General features: G+C 45.0%; 1 protein-coding gene across 1 annotated transcript in view; it reads right to left on the minus strand.

Annotated features, from left to right (window-relative positions):
* Positions 1-18962, minus strand: part of LOC120913896 (synaptonemal complex central element protein 1-like) — a 104877-nt gene that overhangs the window by 77677 nt on the left and 8238 nt on the right. The window contains exon 3 of the mRNA XM_040324230.1: positions 16196-16270. Coding sequence (XP_040180164.1) covers positions 16196-16270 — 75 coding nt within the window. The remainder of the gene's footprint in view (positions 1-16195; positions 16271-18962) is intronic.

The raw sequence follows: 18962 nt of genomic DNA on the forward strand, positions 1-18962 counted from the left end.
TTCTGCCAAGGGAAGTAGGGACACCCAATCATCCTGAGAGAAGGATGAGAAATATCTCAAGTATTGCTCCAGGGACTGATTAGTCCTTTCGGTCTGACCATTGGTCTGCGGGTGATAAGCAGATGAAAGACATAGTTCAATACTTAAGGCTTTACATAGGGCCCTCCAAAATGTGGAGGTGAACTGTACCCCACGATCTGAGGTTATGCTTGCTGGAACGCCATGCAGTCTCACGATCTCCTTAACAAATGCAGAAGCGGTTTCAGAGGCAGAGGGGGTTCCTTTCAGAGGTACAAAATGGGCCATTTTTGAAAAACGATCCACTATAACAAAGATGGTGGTGAATCCTTCGGACGGGGGGAGTTCCACAATGGCATTCAAGGAAATCATGTTCCAAGGTTTTTCAGGTACAGGAAGAGATTCTAACAACCCCCAGGTCTTGGCACGATCAGACTTGTTTCTGAGACATACGGAGCAGGATCTTACATAATCTCTACAATCTTTCAATAAATCAGGCCACCAAAAGGAACGGGACACTAGGTCAGAGGTTTTGTGAATTCCAAAGTGTCCGGCAAGTGGATGGTCATGGCATTTCTTGAGGATATGAACTCTAAACTGCTCAGGAATAAAAATTTGCTCCTTGTGGAAGAAGAGCCCATCCTTTGGTTGAAGATGCAGATCCAGAGGAGGGGAATGATTAGCAACTGCCTCCTTGATTTGGGACATCACATCTGTCTGCAGGAGTAGAAAGTTTTTGGCAGGTAAAATAGTGTCAGGTTTAGAAGGTGGGGCCGACTCAGAGAACATGCGCGAGAGCACATCGGGTTTACCGTTCTTGGATCCGGGGCGGAAGGTAAGATGAAAAATGAAACGTGAAAAGAATAGTGCCCATATGGCCTGCCGGGTCTTAGGTGTTTGGCAGTTCTTAAATATTCCAAGTTTTTATGATCAGTAAAAATAAGGATAGGATGTGCAGCCCCTTCCAACAGATAGCGCCATTCCTCTAGGGCGGCTTTGATGGCTAATAGTTCACGATCCCCCACATCATAATTCTTTTCAGAAGAGTTCAGTTTCCTAGAGAAGAAGGCAATCGGATGGAGTAAAGATTTAGCCCCCTGTCTTTGGGATAGTATAGCCCCAACGGCCGTTTCAGAGGCGTCTACCTCGAGTACGTAGGCCAGAGCAGGGTCAGGGTGTCTTAGAATGGGGCAGAAGTGAACAAAGTCTTTAATTTTTCAAAGGCATCCTGTGCCTCGGAAGTCCATTTGAAAGAAGTATGTTGTTTGGTCAACTGGGTGACAGGAGCAATGATACCGGAAAAGTTTTAAAATAAACTTTCTATAAAAATTGGCAAAGCTTACAAAACGTTGAATGGCTTTCTTGTCTTCAGGAGCAGGCCAATCAAGCACAGCAGCAACTTTTTGCGGATCCAGAGAGATGCCTTCTGCAGAAATAACAAGTCCCAAGAATTGGATAGAAGGTCTTTCAAAGTCGCATTTCTCGGCTTTAGCGTAAAGATGGTGTTGTCGCAGTCTTTCAAGTACTTTATTTACATGACACCTGTGAAGATCAAGAGAACTGGAGAATATAAGAATATTGTCCAGGTAGACGATAATGAACAAATCAAAGTAGTCCCGGAAGATGTCATTCACCAGATGTTGGAACGTGGCAGGGGCATTGCAGAGGCCAAATGGCATGACAAGATACTCATAGTGTCCAAAGCGTGTTCGGAATGCAGTTTTCCATTTGTCCCCGTTACGAATTCTGACTAAATTGTATGCACCCCTCAGATCTAGTTTAGAAAACACTTGTGCCCCTCGCAATCTTTGAAAAAGTTCCGGAATTAGGGGAAGTGGGTACCGATTCTTAACCGTTATCTTGTTAAGATCTCGATAATCCACAAAGGGTCTGAGGGTATGATCCTTTTTTTCGACAAAGAAGATGCCTGCCCCTGCAGGAGATGTGGAATGTCGGATGAAGCCCTTCTCCAAATTTTCGTCAATGTAGTGACGGAGGGCTTCTAATTCGGGCTCAGAAAGAGGATAGATGCGGCCAAGCGGAATCTCAGCTCCGGGCAACAGTTCTATGGGGCAATCATAGGCCCGGTGAGGAGGTAGAGAGTCTGCATTCTTCTTATTGAAGACATTGAGAAATTTGTGATAGACTGCAGGAACAAGTTTTGAGGTTTCTCGATCAGACTGGATGGCCAGGAGAGGTGTAGTGGTGCGTACTTTGTGCGAAATACAGTGTACCAGACAGTAAGGTGAAGAGAAAAGGACCTCCCCTGTAAGCCAATTGATGCTGGGATTATGTGCCCTCAGCCAGGGCATACCCAAGATGATGGGGAACAAGGGTGATGAGATGACATCTAGACGTAGGAACTCTTGATGACTGGTAGAAGGAAGGCAGAGGATGGGGACCGTTTCCTGTGTTACTGGACCAGACTTGATACCAGAGCCATCAGCAAGGTGTACTACGATCACTTGTTCTTTGGTACAAAGAGGGAGATTGTGCCGAGCTGCGAAACTAGAGTCCACAAAGTAGCTACAGGCACCAGAGTCTATGATTGCAGAGACAGAAATGGTTTTCTCAGCAAGCTGAAGATGGAACGGAAGGGTTAGGTGAACCCGGTCAGGTCCGGGCGGATGCATCGTGTGGATCCAGTTGATAGGGGATTTGTGTGGCCGTACAGGACAGCTGCGCAAATAGTGACCGGCATCACCACAGTAGAGGCAGAGGTCAGAGTGCTGGCGACGAAGACGTTTGGCTGCAGACAGAGGGGACCTCAAAAAACTTTTCCGAGGAGGAGCTCGGGGTGAGCTAGTCGTGTCGCTGGAGAGACAGGTAATGGAACTCTTGGATCTGTGGTGAGGAGAGTCTCTGTGGGTTTTTTCAGACTGGCGTTCCCGTAACCATCGGTCAATCAAAATGACAAGGTTAATTAGATCCTTCAGAACAGGGGGTACTTCCACTCTGGCAAGTTCATCCTTAATAGCATAAGATAAACCAAGACGAAACTGGTGATGAAGGGCTGATTGATTCCACTCTGTATCAGTACTCCAGAGGTGAAAGTCTGTTACATAATCCTCCACAGGTCTCTGGCCCTGCTGTAGTTTGCTGAGTTCTTGTTCGGCAGTCTGCCTACAAAAGGGGTCAGTGTACAGCTGAGACATGGCAGAGAAAAAAGAGTCCATAGAGGCTAGGGCTGGATCAAGCTGCTCATGAAGCTGAAAGGCCCAGGATTGGGGCTCATTCAGAAGGAGGGAGATAACAAATCCCACCCTGACACTGTATGGAGAAAGTTCTTGGGAGGAGAGAAAAATAAAGTTTGCATGCATTACGAAAAGTCCAAAATTTCCTGCAATCTCCAGAAAAGCGTTCTGGGATGGGCACTCGGGGTTCAGGAATAGGGTAGGTTCCACTGGATATGTAGACCTCCGTCTGAGTAGCTGCATCTGTAGCAGCAGAAGAACCTAAGAGTGGCAAAGTCTCTGCGTTGGTTGGTAATCGATCATCCATGCGACTTAGATCTGCTTGCAACTTTTGCACGATGTGCGTTAGAGATTGGTTGCAAAAAGTCCATGGGTGGAGAGGCCTCCCTTTCAGACTCCATTATTGGCTGACTGATACTGTCAGGGATCGGATGGGAGACTGATTTGATGAGGTCGGCCTCTCTTATATCTCCTGTCCTGGTTCCGCTGAAGGTGAAACAGAGGAAGCCGAAGGACAAGAGGGACACGAGTGCCTGGAGCCGGAGGTCCCTGGAGAACAGCTTGGCAGGGTTCAGCGGCCTGGAACAGACTGTGTTGAGCTTAGCAGGAACAGGTAACAGCCAGGCAGGTAACCGAGGGATAACAGCAACCAGGAACATAGACAGGAGCAAGGTCTCAGGAATAGCCAGGTTCGTCAGCAGGCGGGCAGTGAGGTACCAAATCATAGACAGAGCCAGAGTCAGGAACGGAGCCGGGTCAGGGATGGACATCAGTACAGGATCAGAACACAGAGCCAAGGTCAAGAACAAGCCGGGTCAAAATGCTAGGAAAACACACAGGATCAGAGCAAGACTCAGGAACACAGCTGAAGATCAGTCAGCAAAGCACAAGAGCCCAGACTCCCTTTAAATAGGCTGTCTGGCGCCAAGCGTAATTAGACTCATACGTGTGCGCGCGTGCCCGCGTCTGTGTACATGCGTGCCCGCAATTGCGAGCTCTGGCACGCATGCGAGTGCCTGTGTGCCATTCTATGGCAAAGGCTATGCGCTTGCGCACGTCTGTGTGCAAAACGTCTCACAGGAGTTCTCTGACAGTGATTGGTCCAGTCCCATTGTCTTAGTGCCCAAACCAGATGGAAGTTGGCGGTTTTGTAATGACTTTCGCCGCCTGAATCAAATCAGATGAACTGATTGATCGCCTAGGCAATAACCGGTACATGACGACGTTAGACCTGACCAAGGGTTATTGGCAAATTCCTCTCTCGGAGTCGGCCAGGGAAAAAACAGCATTTGTAACTCCAGACGGATCTTTCCAATATCGGAGGATGCCTTTTGGGTTACTGAATGCTCCCGCCACATTTCAACGCACCATGGATAAGACCCTTCTGCCTCATCGAGCCTATGCTGCTGCATACCTCATTGGGAGGATTGGGAATCACACTTGCCAAAAGTTCAGGCTGTGTTGGATTCCATCTGGAAAGCCGGGTTTACAGCCAATCCAAAAAAATGTACCCTTGGGTTAGAAGAGGCAAAGTATCTGGGGTATACCATTGGAAGAGGTCTAATCAAGCCCCAAATAAACAAAGTTGAGGCTATTCAGGATTGGCCACGTCCCACCAACAAGAAACAGGTTTGTGCATTTTTGGGGATCGCGGGCTATTATCGCCGCTTTATCCCCCATTTTGCCTCACAGGCTGCTCCCCTGACCAATTTGACCAAAGGGAAGGAGTCTGTCATGACCAAATGGACTCCCGAAGCAAAAACAGCTTTTCAGGCTTTAAAACAGGCCTTATGTAGTCAGCCAGTTTTAAATTCGCCTGATTTTTCAAGGGACTTTGTGGTTCAGACAGATGCGTCAAATGTGGGTTTAGGAGCTGTACTGTCTCAGATTATCAAGGGGGAGGAATACCCTGTTATGTACCTCAGCCGAAAGTTGAAGGCCCATGAGGAGAATTATGCCACCATTGAGAAAGAGTGCTTGGCGGTGAAATGGGCTTTGGATTCTCTCCGGTACTACCTCGTGGGTAGACAGTTTGAACTGGTGACGGATCATGCCCCGGTGAAGTGGATGGCACAGAACAAAGAGACCAATAGGAGAATAAATAGGTGGTTCCTGGCCCTCCAGGAATTTAGTTGTGTGGTAACACATCGCCCCCGTGCTAAAATGGGGAATGCAGATGGGTTGCCCCAAGTGCATGCCTGCCTGGCAACCTGTGTCCCAACCCTAGGGTTGAAACAAGAGGGGGGGGTATGTGACAGGATGTCAGGTAAATCTGTGGGTGTTGTCACAGACGGGAGATACATTTCTGCCTTGTTCAGACAATACACAAATTATTAGGTGTCGGCTGCAGAAGTAGCCAGAAAGATTTAAGGGCGTTGGAAAACTTCAGCTGTTCAGAATGAGGCAATTAAGGCCTCTATAAGTAATCCAGAGGATTACTACTAACTGCTGCATCCTGAGGCTTTCTGAGTGAAGGAGTGCAGTGAACTGAAATACTTCTGAAGAGGTGAGGTGCTGTTGATTTATCTGTGTGATAAAAATCAAAAAGACTATTTTGTTTTTCTGCTGTAGGACCAGCAGTGTCGGCCCAGCAGTAGGCTGTGCTAGCTAGACTCCATAGATAGGTTCCTGTGTGGTGAAGGTAGATGCCCCAAGTGGCCAGGGTTTATTTTATGTTTGATTTTGTTAATGCTGTTTGGATGCTTGCACTTGTTTCCAGCAAGATGGAAGAATAAACCAAAATCTTTGTTTTCAACCGTCTTCGGCTGTTTCTCTGTATAATTCAGTGTGTAGTGAACCCACCCAGAGGGTCACACACCCCCGCTACCGAGCTAACCCCTTACAATACACATATATATATATATATATATATATATATATATACACACACACAATAAATAAAATTCCATAGAAGTGTCCAAGAGCAATTGTTGCTATTGCATACGAACAAGCACTCAGGATGAAAAAAGTCCCTCCAGCGGTGGGAGTGATGAACGTAGGATAGAATAACTGTCACCAATCAAAATAAATATAGCCGCGCTTATCAGAGGACATGCAACCCCCTAATGAGAGTGGCCAAATGTGCTCAATTACAATATCCATGCCGAAGGATCCAGACCTACCATGCATCCGCACTTGTCACTGGATATGCGCCATAGAGGTGAATGGCTCAAACCAGGGAGTAAAACCCTCTGAATAAAACTCCCCCTCCGGGGTAGTCACGGAACACCAGACATGTAATAAAGGGATAATCCACATGGCATAATATTGTTTAGACTATTTATTAGTAAAAACAAGAGTAACACTCACACCGGGTAGCTTAAAAACAAGCGTATAATAAAATTGGTCGTTGTTCCAGGAAGCAAGATGGCCTACCATCAATCGCGAATGTGTGGTAGCGTGTGTGCATATCTCTTTCCAACACATTTCGTCATACGTGATATCACCACTGGAAAACCACCAATATGCACTCCCTGAAAAAAAAAATACAGGAAAATGCTGCAAATTTTTTTTTAAAATGTAAACAAATTCTTTTTTTTATACTCACCCGAAATACCTGTTGCTATGCGGATGTTCCTAATCTGCCTCTTACTTATCCACGGTTGGTCTTCTTCCGCATCCTCCTTCTGGTCAATGGAGCGCTCTGCCTTCTGGGAACTGTGTGTATCCCAGAGAGCAGCCGCCCAGAGAGCAGCCGCCGCAAAGTACAGATCGCATTTTTAGGTGCTAACGTGTCCACCAAGTCCAACAGACAGACTTCTAGAGATGGTTTTATGGTGATCGTAGTGACCAACTTAACACAGTCCATCACCCCCACCCAGAACTGCCGGACGTGCGGGCAATGCCACGAGGTGTGCATAAACTCCAGGTGCATCACACCTCTAACGGTTTGATGGGTGTGCAGGAAAAATGATGTTCTGTAACCTCTAGCAACTAATCAGCGAGCTGTAATGATGTGTTGTAATCTCTGGCAGCCAATCACACTCGCTACTTGATCTGCTGCAGTAAACTAATTTTGAGTCTAGCTGGGGGGGGGGGGGGGCAATAAAATGTTGACACAGGGTCCAATCAATATTAAAGATGCCCTGGACATGCCCCCTGGCAAATAGGAGGCCTCCAATTTCAATGGCACCAAGTCTGAAGAGGAAAATGCTAGGTCAATTCTGGAGGAGGAATCATGTACCAGGGACAGATGAGAGTAGCTTTACCTCCATAATTCCGTCAGCCCCGCAGAAGCTACCCAATGAACTAGCTCCGGATTATGTGCACGCCGCAGATTTGAAGTATATAATGTTTAATCCAGGATATTATTGAAGTCCCCAGCCATTAGGATTTTCACAGGGGTCAAGGTAGCTAGTTTATCTAGCATTTCATAGAGAAGCCCACTGGAGAAAGGGGGTGGGATATACACATTTACGAATGCTATATGGCACGCCTGTATTTCCAACACTACCATAGCAGATCTCCCACCTGGATCCGTAAACAACCACTTCAATATTACAAGGCAGAGATTTGTGTAGGAGGTTTGTAACTCCCCTGGCATAAGATGAGTAAGTGGCATGTATAGCTCGCTGAATCCACGGGTGTTTAAGTGCTAAAATTGCATTTCCTAAAAGATGTGTTTCTTGAAGAAACATGATAAGGGGCGGTGGATGCCAGGGGCGGACTGACCATTGAGTCACTCGGACACTGCCCGAGGGCCCCATGCCACTAGGGGGCCCAATGCCACTAGGGGGCCCCATCAAGGTTGCCAGGCTCAGTAAAACCAGGGACAGTATGTAAAAATCTGTGTTTTTTTTACATCTGTCCCTGATATGTCCGAAACTGACATGCTTTTGATGTGAAAATCCAGATATTTTAGCTGCCCGCCTCTGCACTGCCTCCTGGCGTGATGGCCATCTATAAGCCCAGGGGCCCCATAATCTTCTATTGCCCGGGGGCCCCATGAGTTGTCAGTCTGCCCCTGGTGGGTGCGTAAATATTTAAGTACTATTTGGAATTCAGTTCCCTGACATTCCAGGAGACAAGTCCCCATGAGTGTTATACCAAAAGGAGTCACAAGATGGGAGTCTAATCGCAGTAAAGAAGTCAGAAGTCATACATTGCCACATAAAGTGCTGTGTTACACATAGCCATTCACTTGTAACCCCTACACATAGATATAGTGGAGGATCTGGAAAAGCACTCTCCCCCACCGTCTCTATAAGGGTTGTTGTGAACCAGCTCCTACTTTGAACTACATATAAATCATCTTCCCGGGTAATAATAAGCACAATAAAAGTACAAAATATTTAATTTAAAAATAAATTAATATTTACATCAGGGAGTATTCTGTTCCCGCCCCATTGTCACATAAAAGAAGGCAGTCCGGCCTCAATCGGAGCTATACCTAGTACAACAACCTAAGCCCAATCATAACGCCCCCTAGAGGACCTTTATAAAATATGTTTGAATATGTTAAAATTTGACACATCCCCATAAATTCAAACCAATTTAACCTACCGTAAATTAAGACCCTCTTAAATTCATAATAAGGAATCCTCCCAGGCTAACAATTGATATAGAATAAATAGTAAACAGAACCTCAAGATTACCTAAGACCCCTATAAAGAAAATTATCACACACTCAAACGTAATCAATATTGGAATCTCAACTATTATTGATGTAACAGTTAATATATAGGGGAGTACGATTTTAACTGGTAAATACAACTTGTTTCCACACTCGAAATAGACCTCTGAGGCCGGGTACTCACGACCAAACATGTATGGTGAAAGCGGTCCGTCGGACCGTTTTCACCATACATGTCTGCCAGAGGGCTTCTGTACGATGGTTGTACACACCATCGTACAGAAGTCCGCGCGTAAACAATACGCGGGGCGTGTCCGCGGTGTCGCCGCGTCGATGACGCGGTGTCGCCGCGACAATGACGCGGCGACGTGGGCGGCCCGCCTTTAAAATGCTTCCACGCATGCGTCGAAGTCATTCGACGCATGCGAGGGACGGCGGGCGCCTGGACATGTACGGTAGGTCTGTACTGACGACCGTACATGTCCGAGCGGGCAGAATTCCAGCGGACTGTTTTAAAACAAGTCCAGGAATATTTGTCTGCTGGGAAAAGGCCCGGCGGGCAAATGTTTGCTGGAATTCGGCCCGCTCACGCCCACACACGACCAAACATGTCTGCTGAAACTGGCCTGCGGGCCAGTTTCAGCAGACATGTTTGCTCGTGAGTATGGGGCCTTAGGATCACCACCCCTCCAATGGGGGATATATTTCTCAAGGGCTATAAAAGTTGTACCTGACAGGTTTTTATAAATGTTTAAAAAGGAAGTAAACCCCCCCTCAAAAAAAAAACACCCTGCAAGACAAAGACATAATGAGCTAGTATGCATAGAATACTAGCTCATTATGTATTACTACCTCCGGGAGCCACCGGTAACGGCACAAAGACTGAAGCAGCGGCACATAGGTGTTGTTGCTTCAGTTTGCCCCAGTGCGCATGTGCCGATGACTTTGGCACATGCAGACACAGGGGGTTATAGCTCCAAAACCATGCAGGTTTAGGAGATATCCTTGGTAGCTACAGTTAAGCCTTAATATAGGCTTACCTGTAGCATAAAGTCATAAAAAAGGGTTTACAACCACTTTAAGGGCATAGTGCCTAGACACACAGGGGCAGATCCACATACATCTGCGTGGGCGCAGCGTATGTGAGATACGCTACGCCGCTGTAACTTACTTTTCTTTGAATCCTGAAAGAATTTGTGCCGTAAGTTACGGCGGCGTAGTGTATCTCTCACGGCGTAAGGGCGCAGAATTCAAATTGGGCGGGTAGGGGGCGTGTTTCATTTAAATGAAGCGCGTCCCCGCGCCGGACGAACTGCGCATGCCCCGTCCTTCAAAACTCCCAGGGTGCATTGCTCCAAATGACGTCGCAAGGACGTCATTGTTTTCGACATGAACGTAAATGGCGTCCAGCCCCATTCACGGACGACTTACGCAAACGACGTAAAATTTTCAAAATTATACGCGGGAACGAAGGCCATACTTAACATTGAGTACGCCACCAGATAGCAGCTTTAACTATACGCCGGAAAAAGCCGAACGGAAACGCCGGAAAAAAATGCGACGGCCGCTCGTACGTTCGTGGATCGTTGGAAATAGCTAATTTGCATACTCGACGTGGATTACGACGGGAACACCACCTAGCGGACGTCGAAAAATTGCATCTAAGATCCGAAGGCGTACGATGATATCGGATCTAACCCAGATGCCGTTGTATCTTGTTTTGAGGATTCAAAACAAAGATACGACGCGCGAATTTTGAAATTACGCCGGCGTATCAATAGATACGCCAGCGTACTTTGTTTGTGGATCTACCCCACTATGTCCAGGGAAAACCTTTATGATGTTTGAAAAAATTTCTCCTGACCTGACACTTAAGGCCCGTATTGTACGGCCCACCTAATCAAGGCCACAAGGGAATCTAATTAAATACACCACATGCTGTGTTGAGCAAGAGATGAAAGATTGTATATCATAGGACTTGAAACTAGTTACTTTCCTACCTGTCAGGATATTAATATGGCACGCCCTACATTTCCCACAGAAATAGTAACTTTTAATTTCCGTGAAAAATTGAGGCCTCAATGATGAGATGTTACATTTGGCACCTCCCTGTTCCTCAGATTATTAGTTCCCTTTAAGATGACCATGGGGTTGTTCAGTAACAATGGTCCCAAGATGTGGTCAGTCATCAGGACCAGCCAATGTCTGATTAAAATGCCCCTAATGGTATGATGTTGACAGGAGTAGGTCATAGGAAATGCCAGACGAAAGCCCCGTGTTTCCCTATCTGGACAGGTGCCATTAGAGATGAGTGTATCTCGATCATGATCACCCAGTTCCTGAATGATGCTATCGAGTATCCCTTCATCATACCCTTTATCCATAAATATGGACCTTAGGACCATTGACTCTTTTTTGCCGCGTACACACGATCGGTTAAACCGATGAGAATGGTCTGATGGACCATCGGTCAAAACCGATCGTGTGTGGGCGCCATCGGTTATTTAACCATCGGTTAAAAAAAAGCCAACTTGTTTTAAATTTAACCGATGGATTCCTAACCGATAGAAAAAAAACGATCGTTAGTAGGCACGACCATCGGTTAAAAATCCATGCATGCTCCGAATCAAGTCGACGCATGCTTGGAAGCATTGAACTTCGGTTTTTTTCAGCACGTCGTGTTTTACGTCAACGTGTTCTGACACAATCGTTTTTTTAACCAATGGTGTAGGCGCGAAGGACCATCAGTCAGCTTCATCGGTTGACCAATGAAAACGGTCCATTGGTCCGTTCTCATCGGATGGACCAATCGTGTGTACGCGGCATTAGAGTGCATTTCCACCTAAGGTGCAGAAATTGCCCCTTAGACACAGCTGACAGCCACGATGGGTGATGGCATGAATCCATTGGGATATAGCCATTCCTGTCCCTATTTTTGAAGAAGGTGGACGTTATAATAGTATCATCTACAATAGAGATCTTTAAGTCCAGAACATTAACTGAGTTGAATGCCCCTGCTGTCATCATTCAAATAATTTAAATACAAAACAGCAGAGGATTCAGCCGCCACCCATATAAAAAAAATGTCATCAATAAATTGTTTCCACATTCTAGTCTGCGTTCATTCAAGACCACATCCTCCTCCCATTTGGCCATAAAGAGGTTGGCCATACGGGGGGCTTTTTTAGTGTGTGGACAATATGGTTTTTGGCACTGGAGGTGTAGTTTGAAGTACCTGTTATTTATGCCCTGACAACATACTTTACTAAGAATAAAAACCTCTACATATCTGAAGGGGAAGAAGGAGAAAGTAAAAAGCCCCATGAGGGAAAGAATTTCTAAAAAACAAAAAGGGAAAAATAATAGAAAGAGAAAAGAAGAAAAAAAAAAGACACTGATAGGGGAGAAGGAGGCGGAGTCGGAGTTCAAGGGGAAATGTAAAGAGGTAAAGCTGAGTTTACTATACCATCATCCAGGGTAGTGAGGGCACCCCTAAGGCCCCCCACTACTCTCTTTTTCAAATACTCTCAGGAGCAAAAAGGGAACTCCCTTCCTCCGAGAATTTAAATGTATTCCATTGGCCCCAAGTTTCTAAATATGTCTCCTTTCGATTTTCAGCCGATAATAACAAATCCTCCATCCTATTCACCTCTTCAATTCACGTCACCCATGTGAGAATTGTCGGGGGGCTTGTATCTCTCCACTGCCGTACGCTACATGATCTAGCAGCATTGATAAGATGGCACAAAACTAATTTACAATATGTTTTCCCCGGTATGTTTGAGACATGTAACAAAAATAAGGCTGGGTCCAATTTAGTCCAATTTTCATCAGGATCTGAGGTTGTTACATTGTAGAGAACTTTGGAGCCACTATTAGTGACATTGTGTGGTGCTAAATAACCAAAAGTCTGTCACACCTAAAGTCTGCCATACACTTTAGAGAATGGTTGGACATGTAGGCACAATCTAATGAACTTAAAGCGGTTGTAAACCGCATAAACAATTTTTTTTTTCAAACCTGCAAGGCAAAAGGCATAATCAGCTAGTATGCACCGCATACTAGCTGATTATGAAATACTTACCTCGGAACGAGGTGAAGAACACTTACCTGGTCCACGCCGAGCGAGATGTCATCTTGCTCCGGCGTGTCTTCCGGGTATCGCCGCTCCAGCGCTGTGATTGACTGGAGCGGCGATGACGTCACTCGCGCGCGTGCGCGCGGGAGATTTCAAATCGGCAAGGGTCGGCGGCTTTCGCCGTGGATTCCCTCCTGCGCATGCGCCGCTGCAATCAGCGGCGCATTGCGAGGGGAATATCTCCTAAACCGTACAGGTTTAGGAGATATTCTTTATACCTACAGGTAAGCCTTATTATAGGCTTACCTGTAGGTAAAAGTAAAAAAAGTAGGTTTACAACCACTTTAAGGTCTCTCTCTCTAAAAAAAAAAAATGCCACCTTATACCATTTGTGTGTTACCTTAACACTAAACTCTGGTTTAACCCTTTTGCTGCCTGCTGCTAAGTCTGTATGCTGTATGGACCTGGCATTTCTCCTTCTGATATAAGCTCATGGTCACTTCAGTGACCATGACCTTTTACAAAACAGATTGCTCTGATTAGCAGCTAAAAAGCCACTGATCAGAGCTATTTACCTCAAACGTGAACCCCCCCCATCCCCCCCCCCCCCGCCGATGCTGATGCCGTTGCTTCCGTCTTCAGCCTCTCCATCCCGAGCCTCTGTTCTGCTTTTAAATGGCTCTCCCCCACTCTTCTGTCCTATTCCCCTGCTAATTCACCCCCTCTCCCACGTAGTACCTCAGATCCAACCCCCCCTCCCCCGATAACCCCAATCCTCCGTGGCTACCTACCGGCTTCAGGTGCAGTCACAATTATTAAATTAAAAAAAGCAATTGGAAAAATTGCAAAAATGGCTCAGCCACCTGAGTTTAAAAGTGGAGTGCAGGGTTAAAAAAAATATATAAAACTCTTTAACCACTTCCAGCCCAGTGATGTCATATGACGTCCTGGACTTTCAGTGGGGATATCTGAACGATGCCTGCAGCCACAGGCATCATTCAGATATCCATCTCCTCAGCCGACGAATCCCTGCACCATAAGAACGATCATAGTGGCGGTTCCGCCGCTTGATCGTTCTTATAGGCGGCGGGAGGGGACGCACCCCCCTCCCGCCGCCATCCGGTGCTTCTCCGGGCTCTCCTTTGCCATCGGAGACCTGGAGAAACGATCCGCCGGCGTCCGATGGAAACCATAGAGTAGACTGGTGACCAGATGGTCACCAGTCATCTCTATGATCGTCGGAGGCCCGGGCGCGATGTTATGACGTCACGCCCGGGTCCTGGAATGTAAACACAGCCGCAATCGCGGCTGAAAGCATTAGATTGGTGAATTTTTTTTCACAATCTAATGCTTTCCAGCCTGGAGGAGAGATATGGGGTCTTATTGACCCTGCATCTCTCCATAAAGAGTACCTGTAACAAACCATTCATATTACAAGGGATGTTTACATTCCTTGTAATAGGAATAAAAGTGATAAAAAAAAAAAAAGTGTAAAAATAGAAGAAATTGAGTAAAATAAAAAATAAAATAATAAAAAAAAAAATGTAACGCCCCTATCCCCGGTAGCTCGCGTTTAGAAGCGAACACACACGTAAGTCCCGCCCACATATGTAAACACTGTTCAAACCACACATGTGAGGTATCGCCGCGTGCGTTAGAGCGCCAGCAACAATTCTAGCACTAGACCTCCTCTGTAACTCTAAATTTGTAACTTGTAAAAAAAAAAATAAGCGACGCCTATGGAGATTTTTAAGTACTGACGTTTGGTGCCATTCCATGAGTGTGCTCAATTTTAAAGCGTGACATGTTAGGTATCTATTTACTCGGCGTAACTTCATCTTTTACATTATATAAAAAAATTGGGCTAACTTTACTGTTTTGTTATTTTTTAATTCACAAAACAAAACGTTTGAAAAATTATTGCGCAAATACTGTGCGAGATAAAAAGTTGCAATGGCCGGCATTTTATTCCCTAGGGTGTCTGCTAAAAAAACATATATAGTGTTTGGGGGTTCTGAGTAATTTTCTAACAAAAAAAATATGATTTATGCATGTAGGAGAGAAGTGCCAAAATATGTGGATATATGGAAGTGGTTAAAATATCTAAATTTCAATTCCTAACTCAGAAAAGTACCTTCTATTGCTCTCAGCCTTGTCCCTTGCTCACTCCCTAGATCAGTGGTTCTCAACCTTCTAGTGCCGTGACCCCTTGATAAAATTTCCCAAGTTGTGGGGACCCCTAACAGTAAAATAATTTTCATAGCGTGGGTTGAAAGCACCCAAGGCAAGAAAAGGAATTTGCACCCCCAACCCACAGACATTTAGTGCTCCTTTCTACTTGTACAGTAATAAAACCCCTTATGGTACATTTTAGAATGTACCACTCTCTTTGTTCTCCTTTCTTTCCCTTTTATCTCTCTCTATCCTAGTTCCTTGTTTTTTTTCCCCCATCTTTCTCTCTAACTGTCTTTCTTGCTCTCTATTTTTTTTTCCTTTCCCTCCCTTTTTCTTTGTTCCTCCCCCTCTTATTATCTCCCTTCCTGGGAGAACAGTGCAGGCTTCAGGAACAGCCCAGGATTTGTTGACCCCTAGCAAATCATCATTTGACCCCCGAGGGGGTCCCGACCCCCAGGTTGAGAACCACTGCCCTAGATGGACTAGGGATTATGGGATTTAAAGTGTATGTATTATTTTTGAAGAATAAGGATATCGCAAAATGTAAACTAGAATGCAATGTGAGAAACCCACGAACCCCACGTGTTTCTCCCACCGCATTATAATTACACTGCCCTTGTGACCTGCAGCAGGTATCAGTATAGTCTTAACCACACCACAAACGCAGGTCGCAAATACAGTGAATTTGCCTGCACAAAATCGCATGGTACAAAATTGCCATTCGATCTGGTTTGCGGTGAGTTCCATAAATTGCTGCATGCAAAGTGAACGTGCAATTCATATCTGTGAACCTAGGCTTAGCCCTGGTTCATGCAAGTGTGGCTTTGAAAATAACGCTACTTCAGCACGATTTCAAAGCCGCAGATCAGTGCGATTTGCACCTCCGATTTCATTGCGACTTTGTTTAACAGAAGTCTATGCAAGTCGTAATGAAATAAAAAAGTAGTGCAGGAACCTTTTTCAAAGTCGCTGCGACATGAGTCGCGGCAATTTAAACTATTCCATTGCCGGAAATGCGGTGCGACCTGTAATGCGATATGGAACTCTAAAATCACATAACAAATCGCACCGGTGTGAACATGGGCTAAGTTTCACTGACCTTGAAATTATTGATTTTTTCCTGCAAAATTGTAATACTTGGTTAGAATGAAAACTTACCCCCCTGGAGTTCCTCCTCCGCGTTTTCTCCGTATTTCACTAGATCCTGCAACTCTTTTTGCATCTCTTCCAGAGCTGTACACAGGGGGGGGGAAAATGATGATCACCCACACAGGACAGGCACCACTGTACATGAACATGAACAATATGTCAAATCTATATGAAGAACTACCAAAAGTGGAAGCTCCGCTTATCTTCTTTCTCCCCTCCTCCGGTGCCACATTTGGCACCTTTCAGGGGAGAGAGGGGGAATGGGTACTTGTTTTTGACAGTTACTCATCCATACTTTTGTGAAACTCCACCGCGGTGAGTTCCCTCGGAAGTTCGGCCCTCCTCCTCCTTAGCCTGCCGCCGCGCCAGTTAGAAAGTGCAGCATGCTTCGCACATGCGCAGTAGGGAACTGGCTGTGAACGTGAAAGGCTTTACTGCCGGTTCGAAAATTGGCTGGGGTGCCAACATGGTGGGATCCCTGGACAGGCAAGTGTCCTAATATTAAAAGTCAGCAGCTACAGTATTTGTAGTTGCTGACTTTAAATTTTTTTGAGGAGGGGGGCAGAACTCTACTTTAATATAAAATAGAGGACACACCATATATGTTTTTTTATATGTACAGTATATTTATTATATATATATATATATATATATATATATATATATATATATATATATATATATACATACACACACACACACAGTAGCTCACAAAAGTGAGTACACCTCTCACATTTTTGTAAATATTTTATTATATCTTTTCACGTGACAACACTGAAGAAATGACACTTTGCTACAATGTAAAGTAGTGAGTGTACAGCTTGTATAACCGTGTAAATTTGCTGTCCCCTCAAAATAACTCAACACACAGCCATTAATGTCTAAACCGCTGGCAACAAAAGTGAGTACACCCCTAAGTGAAAATGTCCAAATTGGGCCCAAAGTGCAGGGCTCAAGTCCTGCGGGAACGCGTGGGAACGGAGTCCCTGCACTTTTTTCACAGCAGGAACGCAGTTCCCTTTGCATGACTAGAGCAGCCGAGCCGCCCGAGCCATTCCTTTACTAAGCGGTGATGACCAGCTCGAGTCACTGTCAGGGGCAGGCGAACCTTAGTAATCCTTTATGTTACTGGCCGCTTCCTGTATATGGATTCATTCCGTCACTTCCTCGATGCCGCAATGTCTCCTGGGAGCTTTTGTCATTGTTCCCAGGAGACATTGCGGAGGCCTGCCGCGAGTTATCACGGGATTTAGAATGAACTTAAAGTTCTTTCTAAATACTGCAATAACTCAAGGCAGACCTCTGCAATGTCTCCTGGGAACAATGACAAACGCTCCCAGGAGACATTGCGGCATCGAGGAAGTGACGGAATACCCGCACACTACCCGATGAATCCATACACAGGAAGCGGCCAGTAACATAAAAGATTACTAAGGTACAGTGGATCAAAAAAAAAACATGTGGTTTAGTAATTATGCATATGAGCCTATCATTTTTTTTTTGGGTGGGGGAGTGGATCATGGGTGGGAGTTCCCACACTTTTTTCCCCAGGACTTGACCCCTGCCAAAGTGTCAATATTTTGTGTGTCCACTATTATTTTCCAGCACTGCCTTAACCATACCTCCCAACTGTCCCTGATTTCGAGGGACTGTCCCTGATTTGGAGCAATGTCCCTCTGTCCCTCATTATACTCATTTGTCCCTCATTTTGATCTGATCTATATAGATGTATATAAAATGCACTTTTTTTTTTTTTCCAAATGTTTTTTATTGTATTTTTCAAAGATACACAATAAAGCACAAATAAGAGTCATAACAATACAACAGTTTCTTAGTCATACTATGTGTTCAACAGTGTGCCTGGGTAGGCTTCAAATTATCATTTTACTAAACAGTAACCATATAGGGCCTTAGTCCAGTTGGATAGTGGTCAGATGCTTAAACAAGTAACTAGCAATCCCTGTTTACCCCAACGGGATCATGCTGTAAACAAGGGATTATGGCTCATTATCTTATATTATTTAATAAAATCAAAATTAACATAAAGGGGTATCAAGGGAAGGAGGGGAGGGGAAGGTGAGTAGGAAGTTATCTTTTACATCCGGTCTAGTTTAGGAGTGTAGTCGTTCAGGAACACACTTAATAATTATTAAAATTCTTCAGAAAATTTGAGGCCCTAGGATGAGTAATCCATTCATTCCAATTTTTAATGAATATACTTATGGTTCCTTTCCTATGTGCTAACATTAGCTCATAGTGAGCCTGAGTACTGAGTCTCTGGACAACATCAGATAAGTTAGGTGCTAAGGTAGATTTCCATAGTTTTGTTATGGTGAGTCTCGCTGCTGTAAGGAAGTTGGCAACTATAGTTCTAAATTGAGGAGGATAGACATCTAGATTTAAACCTAGTAGGGCTAATTCAGGTGTGAGTATTTTTAGATTACCAGTGAAGGATGCGATAAAGGAGGATACATTATTCCAGAAGCTAGATAAGGTTTTACAATCCCAGAGGGTATGTAACAAATTGCCAGTGTGGGATTCACATCTCCAGCATATGGGGGAGGAGCTAGGGAATATTTTGGATAGTCTGTAAGGGGTCAAATACCAGCGGTTTAGTATTTTCTGGGCGTTCTCCCAATGTTCTACACATGCAGAAGAAGAACTGTTAATATGGATGGCTTTTTGCCATTCTTCCCACGTAAAAGTTTGTGATAGATCCTTCTCCCATTTAATCATATTTAAAATTTTGGTTTGAATTGGAAAAGATGAAAGTAGT

This window comes from Rana temporaria, chromosome 9, assembly GCF_905171775.1.
Source record: "Rana temporaria chromosome 9, aRanTem1.1, whole genome shotgun sequence".
Lineage (NCBI taxonomy): Eukaryota > Metazoa > Chordata > Amphibia > Anura > Ranidae > Rana > Rana temporaria.